We start from the raw sequence: 21,331 nt of genomic DNA, 5'->3' as shown, positions 1-21,331 counted from the left end.
TATCTCTACTCTAATTTCTTTCTTTCTTTACTATTTACCTTCGAATCCATCAAAAGGGGTAAACTTCTGCCATATATTATTTGAACAAAATGATGAAATGTAGATTCGAATCCGATTCTCTGACTCAAATGTCAACATAATAGTTTCAAGTAATTTTGCACTAATCAAGTTATTCTTTGCATGTTTTGAACATCTGAACATGGTACCTCACCACAGTGACCCTTCTTATCTTTTCCACACAATCATATCCATATCTTCGTTTTCTTTTTATTTTAAACTTTATTAGCAAAAGATGGGCTCTCTGTTAAGGAATCTACCTTTGTCTATCAATAAATAAAATGAAGTTTTCGACCAAAAAATAAAATAAAATAAGGATATTTGTAAAGCCGTTCAGTCATATTTATGCGAGCAATCAAGAGTTCTCGAAATTTTTTTTTATTTTTATAAAAATCATTCTTATTAACGCTTGTCTTATTTTGTAATCAAACTTTCTAATACTATGGCTTTATCCAAAAAACACAACGATTGAATATTCAAAATGATATTTTTTTTATATAATAATATAAAGACATGTACGAAAAGTGTAACTCATACAAAAGTTAAAGTTTATGTAAAAAGATTACCACAAATTAATATAAAATCATTAAACTTTACATTCAGCAAAGTATCTTTGCTAATTGAAAACAAACGATTCTTAATCTTTTTAAGATTGTAAAGTTATTAAAAGTAACCTTACAAGGCGATAACTTGTAAACAATACAGAAATTCTATTTTATGGCGTCAATAATCCTTAACTTTCACCAAAAATACTATAAAGTTACAAATTTATCACAACTTAATGTAATATTATATTCCTATATTTATTGGTTCAACTTCACATTTAATTGTGAGTTTGAATTTAGAACGGAAATTCAATTTAAATGATAAATTATATACATAGTCAAACAGTAATAGTAATAATTTATATGCAAATATTATAAAATAACTAGTTTAACTAAAATTTAACCGCTTACTGTAATTACTGTATTTCAATGATACATGTTTTAAAAAAAATATAATAAATAAAATATTATTTTTTCATTTACCAGCATTTAAACCTCGACCGTCATAAAATTGTCTTTTAATAATTATCATGCCGACTAAATTTACTATATTAATTATTCAAACTCATTAAATGAAAAATTTCCCCATCATAAACATTATTTTTCAAATATTCATTAAATCCTGGTTGAATTATTATCTGTAAGCAAGATAATCATACATCTAGAACAAAAATTATGCAGATTATGCGAAGTGACATATTATTTTGAAGATGAATTTATGTTTTATACACGTTTCACAGGATAGTGAAGTGAAAAAAAAAAACATTATAGTTCTGCTACTGATGAATACCAACGAGACAGGCCTATCATATTTTTATAACGATGCTAAAAATAATGACACATTCCTAGTGAGTAGTTTTACTCACATGCTTGGCATCCCACGTTTTCTTAAGCAACTCCCATAAATTTTACAAAGGAAAAAACCGCTCAAATCAGACGAAAACAGTGCTAAGTGTCTCCCACTACCATCGCTTTCTGCTTCCTCACTGTGCCATTTCTATCACCCCATTCCTCCATTGGATCCAAAGTTTCTAACTTTTTCATATATCATCTCATAAAGTCACAATTTTTGCTTTCCCTTTTGAGGTGTGTCCCCCTCTCTCGCTGTGAAACACACATCTTCCCCCGCAACTACTTCACTGTGTGTTTGGTTGATATAAAAATCCATTTTCTGCTGCCAAAAAAGTGTGCTTGATCTTGGTTTGTTGCATACTTTATACCCTTTTTGACATTTCCATTTTATTTTATTTTTTTATCAAAAAGAAGCTGCTGAAGCAAGTAATGGGGTTGAGTTTTCTTGAACCCCATTTCAGTGGATATGCTTTTCTTTTGCTTCTCTTTCATATTTAGCTTAGGTACCAAGTGGGGTATAACTATAAATCTAAAAATTAAATATTTTTTGGGTGTGTTATCTTCTGTCCAATTCTGCAGTTGAAGCTAGTACTGGGAAATTAAACATGTCTAGGGCATTGGTTCATTTGTTGGGTGTTTTGTGGCTATGTTGGAGGTTGGCATTAACTGTAGAAGCCCAAGTAGAGTATCTGAGGTACAAAGATCCGAAGCAACCTGTTGTAACTCGGGTTAAGGACTTGCTGAGTAGAATGACTTTGGAGGAGAAGATTGGTCAAATGGTTCAAATTGATAGGAGTGTTGCCAATGCTAAGGTTATGAAATCCAGCTTTATTGGTAAATACTAAAAACCCCTTTATAGTTTTCTGTCGTGTTTTTTTTTTTTTATTTGTTGACCCGCATTACATTTGATTGGTTGCAAGTTTGGTTAATTTTTCCAACTAAATGTTATTTAGTGGTGATGAGTCTCTTTATGTCTTTCAATATTTGTTGTCATTTTTTCATTCACTTATGTTGAAAAAAAAAAAAAACCTCTTTGTAATTCTGCCTTGCAAACATAATACATTTTCATTGATTATGTCATCCTTGGACATCATTTTAATCTCAACTTGGTTGCTGATTGCCTTGTGATTATCCTCTTTGCTACTTTCATGCTCACTGGATTTAATTCATTAAATATGATAGTTTCTTCACATATTTTATTCTCTTTTAATGGTGATTTAATCTTATATGCATATTATTTGTACTTGCTGTATTTATTTATTGTAATATGAATACTAAAGCACAGGAAAGGGAGCCTTGAGAAAGGGAAATTTTACACGTGAGAAAGTTGCCACCTTTGTGCTATTTTCTTTCCTTGGCTTCAAATTGAGTTTCTTTCTCGCATACTCTGTTGCAAACATGTCTTCCTCTTTGTTCATATTTGAATATGTTCCTGCTTTTTAATGACTCAATGGGTTTTTGGATCTTTTTAGTTTTACAATTTCATAAGATCTTTATAAAGCCGAGCAGGAAATTGAAGAAAGCCAGGACAGAGTAATTGACAAAAAATTGAATTAAGACTTGGAAATCAAAGGAGACTGTGACATTAGTAAGAGACACTATGAATTATTTTGTTCTTTTAATTGCGTGCAGGGAGTGTATTGAGTGGCGGCGGTAGTGAACCCCTTCCAAAGGCTACTGCTGAAGATTGGGTTAATATGATCAATGAATTTCAGAAAGGAGCTCTGGCTAGTAGATTGGGCATCCCTATGATCTATGGTATTGATGCTGTTCATGGACACAATAATGTCTACAATGCTACCATATTTCCCCATAATGTTGGGCTTGGATGTACCAGGCAAGTTAAGATTTACTACCTTTTTTTGTTGATAGTTTACATAGCTCAAGGTTCTTGTCACCTGAACAATTGCAAATTTATTGCTTTATTGAACACCTCATCATGCTTGTGCAGCTAGATTTAAAGTTTGAATGAATGATAGTACTTAAACAAATCTCCTCTCGACAATTATTATATTCAACCTGCAATATACTTGGGTAAGAAAGGAGTCATTGTATGAAATGTGTTGTAAACCTTGTACGGTTAAAACCAATGTTATAATGGTGGATGACAGACTATGATAGACAGCCAAAAAACTATCATAAAATTATGACAGATGCCACGGCAACTTGTAGTGAAAGCATGATGGTCATAATAAAATAACATATCTATTATATCTAGTATCTACAAAAACTTGATGAAGACTGTTGTTTAGCCATGTTAAGGAAAGCTGAAATGAAGAAGGAATGTCTTAAGAAAAAAAATTAGAATCAAATGATTTAAAAACAGAGAACAAATTCAATAGTCACCAGAAAACTAAAAAAAAATTGAATTCAAATAAAATGTTTTAAAACAGAATAAATTCAGCAGAAGAGGAAAAAAAAAGGTAGTCACCAGAGCAGATTCAGTAGCAATCATCACAGATGGTGGCAGCAGAAGTCGCAGGAGATGGAGGTAGTAGTGGTCGCCAGAGATGCATGCAACAACAATCACCAGAGACAATGTGACGGTCATTGATGTTGAGGAAGAAGAGACTGAGAGATGTTGAGGAAGCAGAAGAGAGAGACATTGGAACCAAAGAAGGGAGGGAGAAGAAAGACATTTTTGTTCGCGGGTCACTCTGGATTGGATTGGGTCGGGTCAGATGCCTATATTGTTTTTTTTTTAATTGAAAATCGACGTTTCCTGCCATGGTGCTGTCATGGCCATTATTTGATAACACTGGTTAAAACTTAGTTGAGCTTAATCTTAAAGGTGTTGTATTGGTACCTTAGATTGCATGTATGCTTTATTGAATTCATCCACCATTTGTTCTGTTCTAATAATCTTTGATGAACAGGGATCCTGAACTGGCACAGAGGATTGGTGCTGCAACTGCACTTGAAGTCAGGGCTACTGGGATTCCTTATGTTTTTGCCCCATGCATAGCGGTAAACATGATGAAGAGTCTAATAATAAACTTGCTGAAAACTACTTGTTAGACAGGTTTGCAGTTTCCAAATGTGTACCTTTTTCTTGATAATTTTACTGATTACTCCTAAAACGTTGATTATAGGTTTGTAGAGATCCAAGATGGGGTCGGTGTTATGAAAGCTATAGTGAGGATCCTAAAATTGTGCAAGAAATGACAGAGATCATACCTGGTCTACAAGGAAATATCCCTGCTAATTCCAGGAAGGGATTTCCGTTTGTTGGTGACAAGTATGTAATTAGGGATAGTAAACTTTTTTAAAAATAAGATTGCAATTCATTTTTTAGGTGTTTTATTTACATATATTTTCAAATATACTCCAGGGGCCATGATGTGTGGATTTTGATGCCTAATATGCTTGTTTGCTGCCCTAGAAAGATGATATAATGATAGTCTACATATAGTTCATAGATCTTTAGTGATTTTAATCACTAATGTAATTGAGTATCTATCTATACTTTTATATAGTTTATATTTTAAAGGTTCTTATACATTTTAACAACTATGTTGAAAAAATGAACACTATTCCTCTGTATCTGCAACTTGTTGATATGATACGTGCTTGAAATCTATCATTCTGGTAACCATCAGAGATTTAATGGAAACTGATTTCTAGTTTAATTTTTATTTGTGCAATAAGATCTTTTTAATATGTTCTGCTTGATCATAATTTGACTGATTCAAGAAATCACTTCATATCAACAACAGTCCAGCTAGAGAAACTAGTCAATTAATTGTAATTAACATCAATCACAGTTATTAAGTTGCTGCAAAAATGAATAATAAATCACAATTACATGATCAATTTTTTTTTTTTTAGTTACTGATGTATTAAAGGTCACTATTTCTCTTTATCCTTCATTATGCTAATAAATTTCTTGTAGGACAAAGGTAGCTGCTTGTGCTAAGCACTTTGTTGGAGATGGTGGTACAACCAAGGGAATAAATGAGAACAACACAGTGATTGACTGGCATGGATTGCTGAGCATTCACATGCCTGCCTATTCTGATTCAATTATTAAGGGCGTATCTACAGTCATGGTTTCATACTCCAGTTGGAATGGTGTAAAGATGCATGCAAATCGTGATCTTGTCACTGGCTTCCTCAAAAATACCCTTAAGTTTAAGGTGATTGGCTATTTTTATGTTGTTCTTTTCTATACGTAGTTACATAACAAATGTTGAGCTGCGGTATCTATGCACTGCAAGCTGCTATCAAATGCTTTTCTACAGTGACACTTCTCACTTGTTTGACTGACATTGTCTCCTCTATCTATTTTGAAGAATAGAGTCACGCATGGGTGCAACACTACACAACATAATTTGAACATGCGAACACAAGAAAACCCTTAGATAGTTGCATGAGTCCCATGATTTGGGTATATCCTAATTTGAGTATAAACAGGGAAAATAGCCAATATATGAAAATCATCTTTATGGTTCATCTTAATTGTGTTGAAATTAAAAAAAAAAAAAACTATATATTCACAAAAATCAAAGAGGAAGGCATTTGATTCATAATTTTCTATTGTCAATGTTGTACTTGTGTCCATATTTACCGCCAAAGATCAGGATTGAATACCTAAGGACATTGCTAGCATACGTCATTTAACTGCTTTGCCATTCTTTCAATTGAGAGTATGTTCTATTTATTTTCTGAACTCCTCAACATATTTATATATTTTCTACTTAACTGATTAAGGCCTTCATTTTTACGGTTGTTGGTTATATGAGATTTTATTTTCCTCCTTTAAGTCTATTAGCACTGTTAAGTTTAATGTCCTCTTGTATTGGATCTACTTTAATTTTTATTTTTATTTTTGACTTCATAAATCTTGAGAAATCAGTGTAACATGTGCTGCAGTTGTATTGGTACTTTTGATAGCGCTATATGAGCATGTTATAAATTATTTTGCGAGAATAAACCAATCAGATGTTCTGTTGTTGTACAGCCTGTCTCTATGACATTGTCAGCTCCCAATTCATAGCAGCATGGTACATATTGCAGATACTAAAAACAAATTTTGTTCACTTATAATTTGTCAGGGATTTGTCATCTCAGATTGGCAAGGTATTGACAGAATCACAACACCACCCGATTCAAACTATACATATTCTGTCCAGGCTGCCATTGAAGCTGGTGTTGATATGGTTAGTTTGTTCTTTATGCTAAATTTTCCTGCAGGATTGGAATGACTAAATCTTCTGCTTGAGTATAGCTCTTGAAACAATGTAATGCTTTCGTAAGTATAGGATTATTGAACTCAGTCTTTTTGTTGACTAATTATTACAGGTGATGGTCCCATACAAATACGATGAGTTCATTCAGGATCTTACCCTCTTGGTCAAGAGTAGCGTCATTCCAATGGAGCGAATTGATGATGCTGTGGAGAGAATTTTGCTTGTAAAGTTCACCATGGGTCTTTTTGAGAATCCTCTAGCTGATTTCAGCTTAGTCAATGAGCTTGGAAGCCAGGTGAGCCCCTCAAATCATCCCAACCTTAAAATGGATAATTTCAGTAATGAACTTGATTAATCATTTGGTTCAATCAGTATAGAATGACATGCTCTTTCATTTTATGGAAAACAAATGTATTAAATTATTAATATTCTGCCATTGGGTTGCAATCCATGTAGTTATTTCCATCCAAAAGACAACAGGGGTCTCTAGATCTTGAGCCACGGTGACTATAATCTTACTTCCAATTACACCTAACCATGTCAAATTGGTGTGAACTGAAGATCTCCCATTTGGGATTGATTCTTACTGTTCAGCCCAATGGTGCAGCTTTTGCCTGATAGTGTCGGTTGATAGTAACAGTTTTGGGGAAAAAGAATCTTAAAACCTACTTTTATCAAGAAACAAAACAGAATATATTTGCATTATTTGTTAATATACCTTACTGCATTGACCTTATCTGATGCCTAAAACTGATTTCAAGGACAGGAGCAGTATGTTACTTTAATGACATTCCCTGTTGCCCTTAATTTTGTATATATCCTAGTATAATTGAGACATTTAGAGTTGTGAGATATAAGATAAAGTTGTTTTAACTAGGAACACAGGGACCTTGCTAGGGAAGCTGTGAGGAAATCTCTTGTGCTGCTTAAGAATGGCAAAAATGAAAGTTCTCCACTTCTGCCTCTTCCAAAGAAAGTTCCAAAATTCCTTGTTGCTGGTACTCATGCCGATAATTTGGGTTACCAATGTGGTGGGTGGACAATCAAATGGCAAGGATTCACGGGCAACAGTGACACAAGGGGTAAGTGACTCAGGCATTCATAACAAGCTGAGGTCTAGGCCTATGGAAGTATTCTGGACCTTTAGATGTATTATTACTTATTTACTTTTACATGTTAGAGAAGTATTCAATGAGCATTGTTTATTTGAAGTTATCCAAAATTATATAATAATGTGAAGCAAAACAAGGGAGCTAGTCATTGTTATAAATATTCACTAAGCTCCTGATGTGTATTTTCTAATAACTAATAGCAGGTAGTATGCATGTCAAACGAGCAGAAACTGCTGTGCTTAAATCCTTTAGTTGCTTTAATAATTTCTCAGTTAACTGAACCAGATTACCTTTCTTTGATCAAAAGTTCTTTCTGTAACTTCTGTACACCTTTTTATGTGGACAAAATAAGAGAGCAAAAGAGGGGAAGTTTTAATAATATAAAATTGTAAACTTCATCATAGGCACGTGCATTCCAGCCAAATGTAAGAATCTTCTTTTGCACTTCATTTCTTGGTTCTATTACCTGCCACCAAAAAAAAAAATTAATAGGAAATATTAATAAGTTATAATGGAAATGAATTGACATACTTTCTTTACCATGGCCAGGAACAACTATTCTTGGTGCCATAAAATCAGCAGTTGATCCAAGCACAGAAGTTATCTTTCATGACAACCCTGATGGCGATTTTGTTAAATCAAACAACTTTGAATATGCAATTGTTGTAGTTGGTGAACCTCCTTATGCTGAGACTGCAGGGGACAGCACAGAACTTACAATGATGGATCCTGGCCCAAATGTCATCAACAATGTCTGCGGGGCTATTAAGTGTGTGGTTATTGTCATTTCTGGCAGACCTATTGTGATGGAACCATATGTTTCTTCCATAGACGCATTGGTGGCAGCGTGGTTGCCAGGCACTGAAGGTCAAGGTGTGACAGATATCCTTTTTGGTGACTATGGTTTCAGCGGTAAGCTTGCAAGGACATGGTTCAAATCCGTTGATCAACTCCCAATGAATGTTGGGGATCCTCACTACGATCCTCTTTTTCCGTTTGGTTTTGGACTAACAACCGAATCTGTCAAGGACCTAGTAGCAAGGTAATTTTCATATTAAGTTATGAAAGCTTTTATATGTCAATTGAAAAAAGAGAAAAAAATTATGCTGTCTCTATTGTCCTTCAGTTATCCTTGTTTCATCAGTGGTTGATGCCTTTGACTTGAGTCTGGATTTGCGGTCCACTTGTTACGTTATCATTTATTGCAATCATTTTATTAAGGGATTGTTTTGTGCATGAAGAATGTGAGGAGGAGGAAGATGATGTTTGGTATCTGAGACTACAGTTGTGTTAGGATCCAATTTTGGCATGGCATTGGTCAATAACATTTCTTATAAAAAAAAAAGGAATAAAACTTAATGAAACATGACATTGGAGATAATTCTATTGAAAATCACAATTATACCTAGTATAAAACTTTCTTGTTCAATGCCATTGGTCATTAACACCTTTTCATGCCGTGAAAATCAAATGTGCAGGTCAACCTCAGCTGCTGTGAGTGTAAGGGCTTGTATATTTACATTGATGGTGACATTAATCATCAGCTTATATATAACTGGTAAGTTTGTGATTGTGACATTATTTTATTTTTTTTCCTCAAGTGACACAGAATAGACTTATGTTTAATACGCTTCCATGTGTTGAATATTAATGATTGATTAATTGATTGAATGTTCACTTTCAATTTGATAGGTTAAAACACAATTTATTGGGAGCTTATTGGAGCGGGCGGCTGAAGAGCTTAGTCTTATTTTTAGTCTAATTCATTGTATTAGGACATCATTATTGTTCATGAACTAGTAATTTTAGCTCATATTTTTCACTATCAGACATTGTTCGAAGGAAATATCAAACAATTAGGGATATGAAAATCACCAAGCGCTAAGTAGTGAAATTATTTGTTAGAGAATCAAGAGATTTTGATTGTCTTGGGAAATGATGGGGACGAACTCCGTTGCCTCTATTTGTTACATGGGCATTAAAGCTTAAAAATCTCCGTGCTGTCTTTTTGTATATAGCCCGAATTCAGAATAGAAAAATGTTCACAGAATAGGGGTTGGTACTAATTTTCTAGTATTTCCGTTTTGCTTGACCTGATTTTAGTGCCGAATGCTGCTAGCCAATAGCCATGGCTCAATTGTCAAACTAGATTTTCTTTTTGGGGGGTTTTTCTTTAGCTTTACCTACATCTGTCATTTTTATGCACCAGCCAATTGTTTTGCCTTAAATGTTGTATCATACAAGATTAAGCAGTACGACATTAAAGACAATAATAAAGCTTTATTTCAGTATATAAGGTTAACTACGTGAATTATCATTAGACTTGCTAATAGTATTAGAGACATGAAAAAAATAAGTTACTAGTCCAGTCCCTAAACAAGTCATATTTATTGATTTTAGTCTATAAAAATTTTATTCAATTTTAGTCTTTATATTTAATAAAAAGTATATGATTTTAGCTTCTCATTAAGAACTAAAATAACTTTTTTTTTAAGGACTAAAACTGAAATAAATTTTTTGTTGAAACTAAAATTAAAAGTCATGATATCTTTAAGAATTAATTTATGTAAACTAAATATTCCGTAAATCTTTTGTTCTTGATGTAAGCCTTCGAATAGTATCTAGTGAGATTTGAATCATCTCAAGTGTCATATTCAGTGATGAGGAATACAGTTTTAAATCTATCCATTAAAGCATATAAAATATATTAATTAAATTTAGTATTATATTAATATAATTTGTCTGAATAGGATCTAATGCAATGAAAATATCGTAGAGGATCCATTTCTTGTTTAGTGAAAATGTCACCAAGTGGATTGTTTGAGTGACCAAATAAAAATAATAATGATATCTTGTTCCTAGTACATAAAAATGCTCCTCTTCTTCATTTCCGTCTATTGGTGGAATGAATAATAACAAAATATAATAAGCTCCTTCCTACTACGTTGCTTTAAAATTCACATGGGTTCTTACAGTATGAGTTTAAGGCATCTTCGTACAAAAAAAAAAGTAGTAAGAAAAGATACATAAATCAATGTATGGTCAAGAACTAAGAGTTGCAGATACTCAACTCTTCAAAAAGAATTGGGACGAGTACATATGAACAAATAACCTATTTATAAACTTGAAATGATCCTGTATGCATCCCGCAAGGAACACACTGTTCTGTCTCGCATAAAAAAGCTGCATACCCTCCTTCCTGTGGAATAAAAAATATAGCACTCCAAAACAGTATGTAGAATTTATTTTCCACATTTTTTAGGTGCTTGGATTTTTGCCGCCATCTTGTAGTCTAGTGTTCATATGCAGAGTGGCAATATTAATGTTTTGCCTGAGTCAGTTGCCCGCACGAAACAGCTCTCTGCTCTTCAGTTATTGTATCCTTTCTCTGGCAAGCATCCATGGAGGGAAGGTGAAAGATAATATCAACCTGAAAAGAGAAAAATGGGTTGATTGAACATCAATCAGACTCAAAGGAGATGCCAAGTGTAACATTTTGGCATTGATTAATTCCAAAACTTGACATTCTAAATAAAAGAAGACAGCAGAAGTTACAGAACTACAAGTAGCTGAGTGAAACGGATATTTGAACAAGGCAATGCTGCTAACATGACAGCACAATTAATTCAAGCCATAAAAGCAAATGACTAAGTAACTGACAAGTGGGTAATCTCTTAACAGGAAAAGTGGAAAACCAGTGCTAAACGTGAAAGAGGCAGAAGAGTATTGATTCAAAAGCAGCAGAAGAGGGGGGGAGGGGGGAGCAAAGTCTCACACTTCAAGAAATAGAGAAACTTATCCCGCTAGTTTTTTGTTGATTCAGCAAGAACTACCAAGCAAAATGACACTACAGCACCGAACAAGCTTGAAACTGAAGCAAAAATTCCTGATTGCAAAACGTTTAATTCTACCCAAGATTGCAAAGAGCACTCAAACTTGCGTAAACTTTTGAAATACTTGGCCCCTGTACCATGATAGTCAAAAGCAAAAATAGAAATTATGGTTGAGGATCACCAATTATCCTAAAAGCTTAAGCTAATAGGTGAAATTGCATGAATGGTCTCTATATCTCAAATACACTGCAACGCATTTGGGCTTGCAGAGGATACAATGTACATGCTTTCTTTTATCTTATGCTCAAATTCAACTTTATTTAAATGAGACTCTTGACCTCTTGGCTAGAGGTTTTGATATGATACTAGTCAAGGACTAATTCTACCAAAAAACTTAACTATTGAGTGAAAGCACGTAAATGTTTTTGTATATTTAACAGTTACGATTCTGAACACATTTTAGTAACTACACTTCATGAAGGTAAGGAAAGCAGGAAGGAAGAAAGGATGGGAAAAGGACAAAATAAAAGGGAATAAGGGTTACATATCCCCCCCCCCTCCCCCACCACAAAGATAAACTATGATATGTTAACACCAGATGAAAAAACTACATATGTCAAATTCTCAACAAGACCAAAATATTTTGATGATCCTATTCAAAGATCACATACAAAAAAAAAAGTATTGTTTTGTGAGTGTATATTACAAAACCTTTTGTTACATTTGTGCTGCTGCATTCATCCTTCCATCACTATCTTCCTCTTTGCTTATGTGGTCATGATCATCCTGGTTTGAGCCAACTAGCAATTGCCGATTGCCTACAACACTTCCACTTTCATTGCTGTTTATTAAGGAGAGTTGGTCCATAGGAAGAGAATTCTTTTTGTAATTCCAAACAAGCATTGAAATATAGTCTTGAGGAGTGACAAGCCCTTGTTCTCTGATGCAACTCTGTTGCTCCTCCAATGTCTTTGGATCTTCCAGTTTTATGTATTCTAGCAGCAACTTTTCATGGTCAGGCCTCCAATTACTAGGGAATGGGGAATAGTCTGTCTCAGGTACAAGAGACATCCGTGTATAATGGAGTCCATCGATTGATTCGGCAAGACCCATCCTCAGCAAATTTTGGTACTCTGGAGACTGACCTTTTTTCTCCTTCAAAGGCCGGCTTAGGTTACGAGAACCAATTTTGTACACTTTAGCTCGTGAGCGAAGCTTGTATTTCGCAGCATATAGCTTAGCAAGCGATCCTCTTATGATGTAAGAGCAGAAGTTCACAATCTTCTTCCTATTGTCTGCATACCTATACCACTCAACCATGGTTGACAAAAACTTGTTCATTTGAGCATTGGTATGAGCCTGAGTGGCATGAAACATCCTGAAACAAGGCTGGGGATCCGGATCCCTATCCCCCTTAAGAAAGTTCAACTTTCTAAATTGCTTAATACACTGTTTCAAACTTGCCGTGACTGACAAAAGGGTTCCTACACCCTTTTCACTTATGATCTTACCACCACTTGCAGTGTATCTGAGAGTTGGATAAACAACCCTCCTACACAACACATGGTCCAGAAACATTATACCTTTGGTTATATGTTCGATAGGAAGGCTTTCATTATCAAGCTTGAGCATAAACCTCTGATCACAAAACTCAATCAACTGCTTCCTCAGGGTGGCTGCATCTGCCCTAGGGCCTCGAACACCAATCAAGATATGACCCCCATATCGTATATAATCCATCTTCCTGGTCTTATCAGGTCCACTTGTAGGCACGAATTCCGGCCAAGACGTGTTCCCCTGTTCGGCATCCCCTTCAGGACTATTCCATATAACATCGCTCTTGGAAGGAACATAAAATTCCTTAATCTTCCCTTCCATCCACCGGTCCAACTCATCCAAACAAACATTAGCCAAAAGTGGACTAAGAACTCCACAATGCCCCCAATTGGGAACCTTCTCAGCCTCCTCAGGCGCAAACCCAAAAAACGTGTCCAACCAATAAGGATCAGGCTTAGGCTCATCCTCAGCCAACACTCTCTTCTTCTGATACTTCCTCTTGGTCCTTTTCTTCTTCTTCTCCCCATCATCAACCTTAGTCGTGATCACGGGGGTAACCAACGCATCTCTCAACAAATCAACCACTAACTTATCCCTAACATCTCTCATAACAGCATTGATTACCAACCCCACCTTCATCCCATCCAACAAAGTGGTCAAATCACCCTTTATATACCACAAATACCCCGCAAAACTCCTTCGAATAACCCTCAAAACAGTATGTGGTGTCCTACCAGGCCTAAAAGCGAAGGACTTTGGAGAAAACCGAGCCTCATAAACAGGCTCAAGAATCATGAGAAGAACCTCCTGAACAATCTTGTCTTGGAATGGAGCGGGTTGGGTGGTGGTGAGAATGGCTTTGATTTTTCTCTTTGAAAGGGAATCGTAGTCGGTTTTGTCTCTGGGGGATTTGATGAAAAACTTCAAACGGGAACCCCACTTGAATTTTCCGTCGAGAACGGCGTTGCGAAGAGAGAGAAGGTCTTCGAGCGTTGACTTAGGGATTGAGGAGCGAGGGGTGTAAGAGCCGGTGTCGTCTGTGGAGACTTTCTGGTAGGCGAGGAGCCAGAGGTCGAAGCGGCGGAGGAAGGAGGAGAGGTTGGTGAGGGTGTGATGGGGGTCCCGGAAGTTCTGAATCCACATTTGGGAGCAGAGGGAAACGGCGTCTTCTTTGAGGAGGGTGGTGGGGTCGGTGCGGCGGGGGAGGGTGGTGACATTGGAGGAGAGAGGGAGAGGGTGCAGGGAAGTTAGGGTGGGTAGTGTGCATAGAGGATGGGTGAGATTTGACAGGAGGTTGCGGGTGAAGGGGATGAAGCGTCGATGCATTATTGTTATTGTTGTTTCTCAGGGCATTGTTTTAGGAAAGGAAAGACCAAAACCCCAACAAAAACCTTGCTGCTGCATCTTTTTATTTTTTCTCTGTTCAATTCAATAGCTAATATAATTGTTTTGATGGGGTTCTGTTTGATTTTACTTGACACTGTTTGCTGTATATAACTAGACATGTTATAATAATTCTCACGTATCTACACAAGAGTTCCAGGTTGAGTATTTCACCATGAGTTTTTTACAGCAATATTTATAAAAAAATAAAAATATTCAAATAGAACATTGGCCATTTTATTCTGAGTTGCTTTTTTTTATTTTATTTTGTTTTAATATAATAAATTAAATATTATTACTTAAATTATATTTATATTTTATTAAAATAAATATTTATAATATTTTATTAGTTATATATAATAAAATAAATTTTATTATTTAAATTATGTTTATATTTTTATATTATTTAAAAATAATAATATTATTAATTTTAAATGTTTATTAAAATTTATTTGACATATTTAAAATAATAAATAAAATTTTTGTTTTTCTTATTAATAATTAAATTTTTAAAAACTAATTAAAATAATTAAATAATAAGTAAATTATTTTAAATAATTTTAAAAAACTAATTAAAATATTTAAATAATAAGTATATTATTTTAAATAATAATGTTAATGGTTAGATTATTTATACTTAAAGAATAATAAATATATTTTAAAATTAAATAAATATATTAAATATTATTCTGTTTATTTATTTATTTAAATATGTAATTTTGACTTAATATTTTTAAATATTAGTATGATAAAATGATATTTTGAATAAAAAAATATTTTAATTAAATTAGTATTTTTAAAAATGACATTATTTAATATTATAATTTTTAATACTCTAAACCCTAAAACTTTACTATTATAATTTTGAATAAATTTTATTTGAGAATAAAATATTTTTTAAAAAGTAAATAAAATATTAAATTATAAATTATTTATTTATAGTTGAGACAAATATTTTGAAATAAACGTTTGCATGTTATTAAGGTAACATTGATGAAGATAAAATGCATTAATAAAGATGATAACAAATTCATAACAACATTAATAATTAACTATCTCTGTAATGGTAGCCAATTCCACAACGAGGGTAACGTCTGTGACGTGATAGATTTCGTCGTTGTGGTTGTTGCTTTGAGATTTCAGGATGAACTTGTGAAAGATTTTGATCATCATGAAGGTCTAGTTGTTGGAATGCATTTGATAAATTACTAGGTTCATTAGCAAAATATGATTGGTAAAGAGACTGCATATAAGTTTGTGCTGAAGATGGAGTTGTAAAATCAACTCCAAATAAGTTTGTAAAAAAAATCCTCTGATGTTGTTACAAACGAATGTCTTGTGTTAATTATGTTTGCTTCTGGCATAATGTTCGGAGGAATTGAATCAATTGATGCAGTCTCGTGGTACGACAGTGTGGAAGTTGTATCGATTTTAAATGTGTCAGTAGTCCTTAATTGTTGGTCGCTCCTCCTTGGATCTTATAGTAGTGGCGGCACAGATAATAAATAGATTGAATTGACAATGTACCATTGCATGTATTCTTGTGGCTTTGCATTGGATCACCCGTTATTGTCAGGTCATGTCTGTTGTTCTATATCTCGATCCATTGAGCATGTCTTGTAACCCAAATTTCATCTTGTCTTCCTCTCATGTCAATTTTGTAGAGGTAATTCAAATTATTCGGTGGAGAATGGACTTTTTAAAAGAGAGAAAATTGTAATTTGACTTTATTTGTTTGGTGTCATTCAATAATTACAAAATAAAGGATGACGGTACATGAAGTCCACAGTTGAATATCTCTATATGCTTCCATGGATATTGATGTTTGCAGGTCTTGATATGGCGCCCATAAAAACTACAAATATATTTAACTTTGTTACTTAAGATGATGTGTAAAAGATAGGAAAATAAATATAAAGAGTTACCTGAATAGCTTGAATGTGATCAAACACTAATCTGTACTCGATAATATCACTGTTAATGTTCTAGGCATAGTATTGCATGTCATATATTGCACCAATTTCTAGTAATCCACCAACATACCCTCTCATGTGTAGATGGAGCGGGGGTAGAGTACTAAACTTTCGAAATAAACCTCCACTCCATCTACACACGAGAAGGTATGTTGACGGAGTACTAGAAATTGGCGCAATATATGGCATGCAATACCTTCACAAGATCATAACAAGTTGGGATCACGAATAATCTCTCAAACCATTCGTGAAATTATTAAGACTAATCCATCAACACCATCGCAACTATCTTAGCCCACATAAAGTTCACAATGGCTTACACAATCAGCTATAGAAAGGGATGGTTGGGAAAATAACATGTCATTGAAAATATCTTCAAAAATTAGGAGGAGTCATACCATAAGTTACTTAAACAGTTGCTTGCAATGCAACTGTATGTTTCAGGCTTCATCTAAAAATTGAGTACACAACCGGCATACAAGAGTGGCTTGCTTGACGAGGAGAATGTGTTCTTCAAGAGGTTGTTTTGGACCTTCAAGTCATGCATTGATGGTTTTGCATTCTGCAAACCAATTGTTCAAATGGATTGAACATTTTTGAATAGTAAATACAAAGGGACTTTATTAGTGGCAGTTGCGCAAGACGGCCGCAACAACATAATTCTCATTGCTTTTGCTGTAGTTGAAGGTGAAACCACCAATGCATGGTTTTAAAAAAAAAAAAAACTTAATGAGGTATGTAACCTCGCAAGAGGGGTTATGCCTCATTTCGGATCGTCACGAGGCCATTAGAAGTGCATACTCTAGAAATGGAAGCAATTAAACAGAAAATAATTTTGTCAATGTCTATTGCATTAGACACACTGCACAAAACTTCATGCGACGATTCAAAAACACTGTATTGAAGAAAGCTGTTGTCAGTATGGGTAATTTTAATTTTTTACGTACTCTATAGTATCATTAATATTTTATATAATTGCTTAGCTAGTTATGTTAATTTAATTTGTAATCTTGTTTCCAACATATGGGATGATTGAATCAAGATTCTTTTACTATTACAACATAGTAAAAGATAATAATCCTGAAGCTGCATAATGGTTGGACAGCATTCCAAAGAAAAAATGGACATTGGCATGGGACAATGGACGACGGGGACACATGACAACAAACCTAGTGGAGTCAATCAATTTGGTCTTGAAGAAAACCAGAACCCTACCAATTTGTTCCATGGTTATGGCAACATACACCCGTTGCAATAAGTTCTTCATTGATAGAAGCAGGGAAGTAGATGAAATGATTAATGCTGGATATATATACTCGGAGGTTGCAACTAAAGCAATTTAATATGCACAGTCAAAGATGAACATTCATAAAGTCATAACCTTTGACAGAATAAGCACTAGATTTTTAATTGAATAAACGCAACATCTGACAAAAATTTGACACGTAAAAAGATTTACAGTACGGTTAGATAAAATGTGATGTGATTATGACAAGTTTCAAAAAGTTCACATCCCATGCTCGCATGTACTTGCTTCATGCTTACACACACACCATAATTTTGACATCTACATATCTCTTGTGTATACCTTACAACAAGTTTTTAAGGTATATAAAAGTCAGTTTAGAGAACTGAGACACAAAGACTATTGGCCAACTTACACGAGCCCAACTTTGTGTCTAAATCCAGAATTGAAAAGAATTGAAAAGGATCGACACAACTTCAGTAGAATAAAAACAGAGATGGACATTAGAGAACAACAAAGTCGGGCAAAAACTTGTTCTTATTGTCATGCCCCTAATCACATAAAGAACACATGTCTAAACATTGCTCAAGCTTCTAGTTCCCGCCATTGATTTATGTTATTATTATTATTTTAAAATTTTCTTAATGTCATTTTAAATTTTATGAATGTCATTGCAACTTTTAAATTTTAGTATTTGTAATTTATATTAAATATATAATTATATATATAATATATCTACATAATATTATTTAATTATATTTATTAATATTAATAACATATTTTTTATATAAATAATTATATATAAATTTTAATAAAGATTGATATCTCAAAATAAATAAATAAACTAGTTATTATTTAATAATTTTACTTATTTATAAATATAGAAAATTAAATAAATTATTATTATTTTTATTTTATACAAATTTAAAATTAAATATTATATTTTAATTTAAATATTTCAATATATTATTGTTATTTTAATTTTTTTATAAATATAATATTAAATAACTAAAAATATAATTTTAGAATATAATATTAATATCATTTTCAAAAAATTAAAATTATATTAAATAATAAAATAAGAAAAATAAAAATATTATTTATTATCTTAAATATGTCAAATAAATTTTAATAAACATTTAAAATTAATATTATTTTTAGTTTTATTCATTTTTAAATAATATAAAAGTATAAACATAATTCAAATAATAAAACTTGTTTTATTATATATAACTAATAAAATATTTATAAATATTTATTTTAATAAAACATAAATATATAAATATAATTTAAATAATAATATTTATTTTATTATATTAAAACATAAAATAAAGTTTAAAAAAAAAAAGCTCAGAATTTGGTCCCAGTGAATCGAATTATGGATGCCAAAATATTTTTCAAAAATTGGGTCTAGATTGGTAAATAAAATAGCTAATATTCTATTTAAGTATTTTTATTTTTTTTATAATATTACTATAAAAAACTCTTCAACTTACGCGATTAGACTTAAAATTCATTTGATTTTTTTATTTTTAATTTATGAACTATTTATATACTTTGAAAATGTCTTTTAACTATGAGGGAAAAAAAAACATTTTTATACTATCATTTGAGAGACATAACTAATTAAGTTTGCATTTTTTTTTTCTCAAAATAAAAGGCTGAATGAATCATGCTCGGTTTGTTTCTATGCTTGAAATTGTTGCATAACATACTAGAAATGAACTTTAATAGTTCATAATGGTATTGCTTGATCTGAAAACATGTTTAACTTGTTTTAGTAAACCATAGTTGTCATAAAAAAAAAAAGACAACAAAAGTTATATTTTAAAAAATCTTATTAATTAAGTATTATTTAAAAATTATCCTTTATCACACTAAAACATGTATATTATCATTTCCTGCAACAAATTGTGTCCTTCATTGTTGTCATTCATGAACAAAAGCTATGGCATAACAAAATTGTTTTTCATACCTACTCTTGCAAATGTGTACCATTATATTGTTTTTGAGCTATATCAGGCAAACTACCAATTATTATGACTACTAATTAAGGACTAGTGTTATTCAACTCAATTCAATTAATGATTTATAAAGACGATTAGCTATTGAGTTAAACAATTAAGTAGTTATAGCATTCAAATTGATTGAAGGAGTTAAAGAAGTCAACCATTATTTACAAACACAATTAAAGCAATATTAAAAATGCAGTGCATCATAATTATATGTATTTATTTAAAAATTTATTTTTAAAATATATGAAAATTTTCAATAACAAATAATATTTTAAAAAATTAATGATAATAATATGTTAAAATTTTATATTTTTAATAAATTTTGTATACATAAAATAAAAAATAATTAAAAATAAAATATTTTTTGTGAGATTAATGATAATTTTTATCACTATTTGAATGATAAAAGTCTTAAAAAATATACATAAAAATATATTATGGTTGGATATGTTTAAAATAATTGCAATTTAAAAAAAAACCTATAATATTAACACAAATTTCATAACTATACTTGTAAAAATATTTGGTTAAAAAATAAATAAAATAGAGTGGTTTTTAATGATAATAAAAATTTAACTAAATTTATAAGATAAAATTATGAATTTTGTTAACTTCAACCTTTAAAGTTGAGTTTAAGTATTTATAAATAAAAAAGTTTTATAAAAAAATTATATTAAAATTATAAAAATATAATAAATATTTTTTTAATAAACTTTTACTATCATCAACTTTTTATTTTCAGTTCTAAAAGTAGAAGTTAACAAAATCCTAAAATTAGAATTATATAATTTTTACCAAATATTAATTATTATTACTTTTTAAATTATTACCATTTAACTATCTTTCATGTGTAATGTTCTAATTTATTTTTTACTTCTTTGAATTATTAAAAAAAGTTGTTATTATAAATAATAAATTAAACTATTTTAATAAATAAAAATTTCTAAGAAATTTAATAAAAAAATTATATTTTACATAAATATATTATAGTAAAAATTAATTACAATACATTTTGTACAATATATGTGCATTGGATAAATACAAGTATTAGTTGCATATACATTTATCAATTTTATATAGTTAAACCATTTAACAAATTTTTATATAATATAAAATTAATCAATACAATTGTTTGTTTTAAAATTTTTATCAAATGAATTAATTTTATAAAAATTAATTTAAATAATATTTTTTCATATTACTTTATTTTAATAGATGATATATTTTTAAAATATAAGTTAATATAAAACTTTAAGTAACATATTTATGAATATTTAAATTGTGTAAAAATTAATATATAATTATTAATATATCATAAGATAATTTGATAGTTAGATTCATCAATCTTGCATTATATGAAAAGTTATTAAGTGATATTATGTCTAAGTTTAATATTTGATATCAATTAATTATAATTTATTATAAATAACAAGTGACTAAGTAAAATTTAGAAAAGAAAATAATAATTATATATTTTGTATTCTTTAACACTACAAGTAAATCTTATTTAAATTTATTTTTGAGTTAAACATTAATAGAAATGCAAATGAGCTAGGTATTTAAATCTCA

At 31.5% G+C, this 21,331-nt stretch overlaps 2 protein-coding genes across 4 annotated transcripts; one reads left to right on the top strand and one right to left on the bottom strand.

Annotated features, from left to right (window-relative positions):
* The first annotated feature begins 1,504 nt into the window (after positions 1-1,504).
* LOC113870390 (beta-glucosidase BoGH3B-like) lies at positions 1,505-9,858 on the top strand. 2 transcript variants are annotated; one of them, XM_027506986.1, is made up of 12 exons: positions 1,505-1,688; positions 2,034-2,288; positions 3,087-3,291; positions 4,331-4,421; positions 4,547-4,692; positions 5,347-5,590; positions 6,509-6,613; positions 6,756-6,938; positions 7,521-7,725; positions 8,305-8,797; positions 9,234-9,313; positions 9,448-9,858. In XM_027506986.1, the coding sequence occupies exons 2-12, from the start codon at positions 2,060-2,062 to the stop codon at positions 9,450-9,452; spliced, it is 1,986 nt and encodes a 661-aa protein (XP_027362787.1). In that variant the 5' UTR covers positions 1,505-1,688; positions 2,034-2,059; the 3' UTR covers positions 9,453-9,858. The 2 variants fall into 2 exon arrangements, with proteins under 2 accessions (XP_027362787.1, XP_027362794.1); XM_027506993.1 differs by lacking the exon at positions 1,505-1,688 and having other exon boundaries at positions 1,726-2,288.
* A 671-nt stretch (positions 9,859-10,529) lies between these two features.
* On the bottom strand, positions 10,530-14,568 carry LOC113847611 (nuclear intron maturase 2, mitochondrial). 2 transcript variants are annotated; one of them, XM_027476829.1, is made up of 2 exons: positions 12,310-14,566; positions 10,530-11,185 (listed from the first exon to the last, which is right to left on the bottom strand). In XM_027476829.1, exons 1-2 carry the CDS (start codon positions 14,469-14,471, stop codon positions 11,128-11,130), a joined length of 2,220 nt encoding a protein of 739 aa, XP_027332630.1. In that variant the 5' UTR covers positions 14,472-14,566; the 3' UTR covers positions 10,530-11,127. The 2 variants fall into 2 exon arrangements, with proteins under 2 accessions (XP_027332630.1, XP_027332638.1); XM_027476837.1 differs by having other exon boundaries at positions 10,619-11,185; positions 12,300-14,568.
* Between the last annotated feature and the right edge of the window lie 6,763 nt (positions 14,569-21,331).

Source organism: Abrus precatorius, unplaced genomic scaffold, assembly GCF_003935025.1.
Source record: "Abrus precatorius isolate BTA unplaced genomic scaffold, Abrus_2018 Scaffold10, whole genome shotgun sequence".
Taxonomy (NCBI): Eukaryota; Viridiplantae; Streptophyta; class Magnoliopsida; order Fabales; family Fabaceae; genus Abrus; species Abrus precatorius.
This window is presented reverse-complemented; position numbering and strand designations above follow the sequence as displayed.

What these genes read in the sequence shown, in the direction of transcription:
- LOC113847611 (XM_027476829.1), bottom strand. Translation starts at nt 14,471, where the DNA reads ATGCATCGACGCTTCATCCCCTTCACCCGCAACCTCCTGTCAAATCTC. An exon ending in ATGAATGCAGCAGCACAAAT is followed by an intron (nt 11,186 to 12,309) that starts GTAACAAAAGGT and finishes TTCTCTTTTCAG; the next exon opens with GTTGATATTATCTTTCACCT.
- LOC113870390 (XM_027506986.1), top strand. Translation starts at nt 2,060, where the DNA reads ATGTCTAGGGCATTGGTTCATTTGTTGGGTGTTTTGTGGCTATGTTGG. An exon ending in GTTGGGCTTGGATGTACCAG is followed by an intron (nt 3,292 to 4,330) that starts GCAAGTTAAGAT and finishes TTTGATGAACAG; the next exon opens with GGATCCTGAACTGGCACAGA. An exon ending in GTCAAGGACCTAGTAGCAAG is followed by an intron (nt 8,798 to 9,233) that starts GTAATTTTCATA and finishes TCAAATGTGCAG; the next exon opens with GTCAACCTCAGCTGCTGTGA.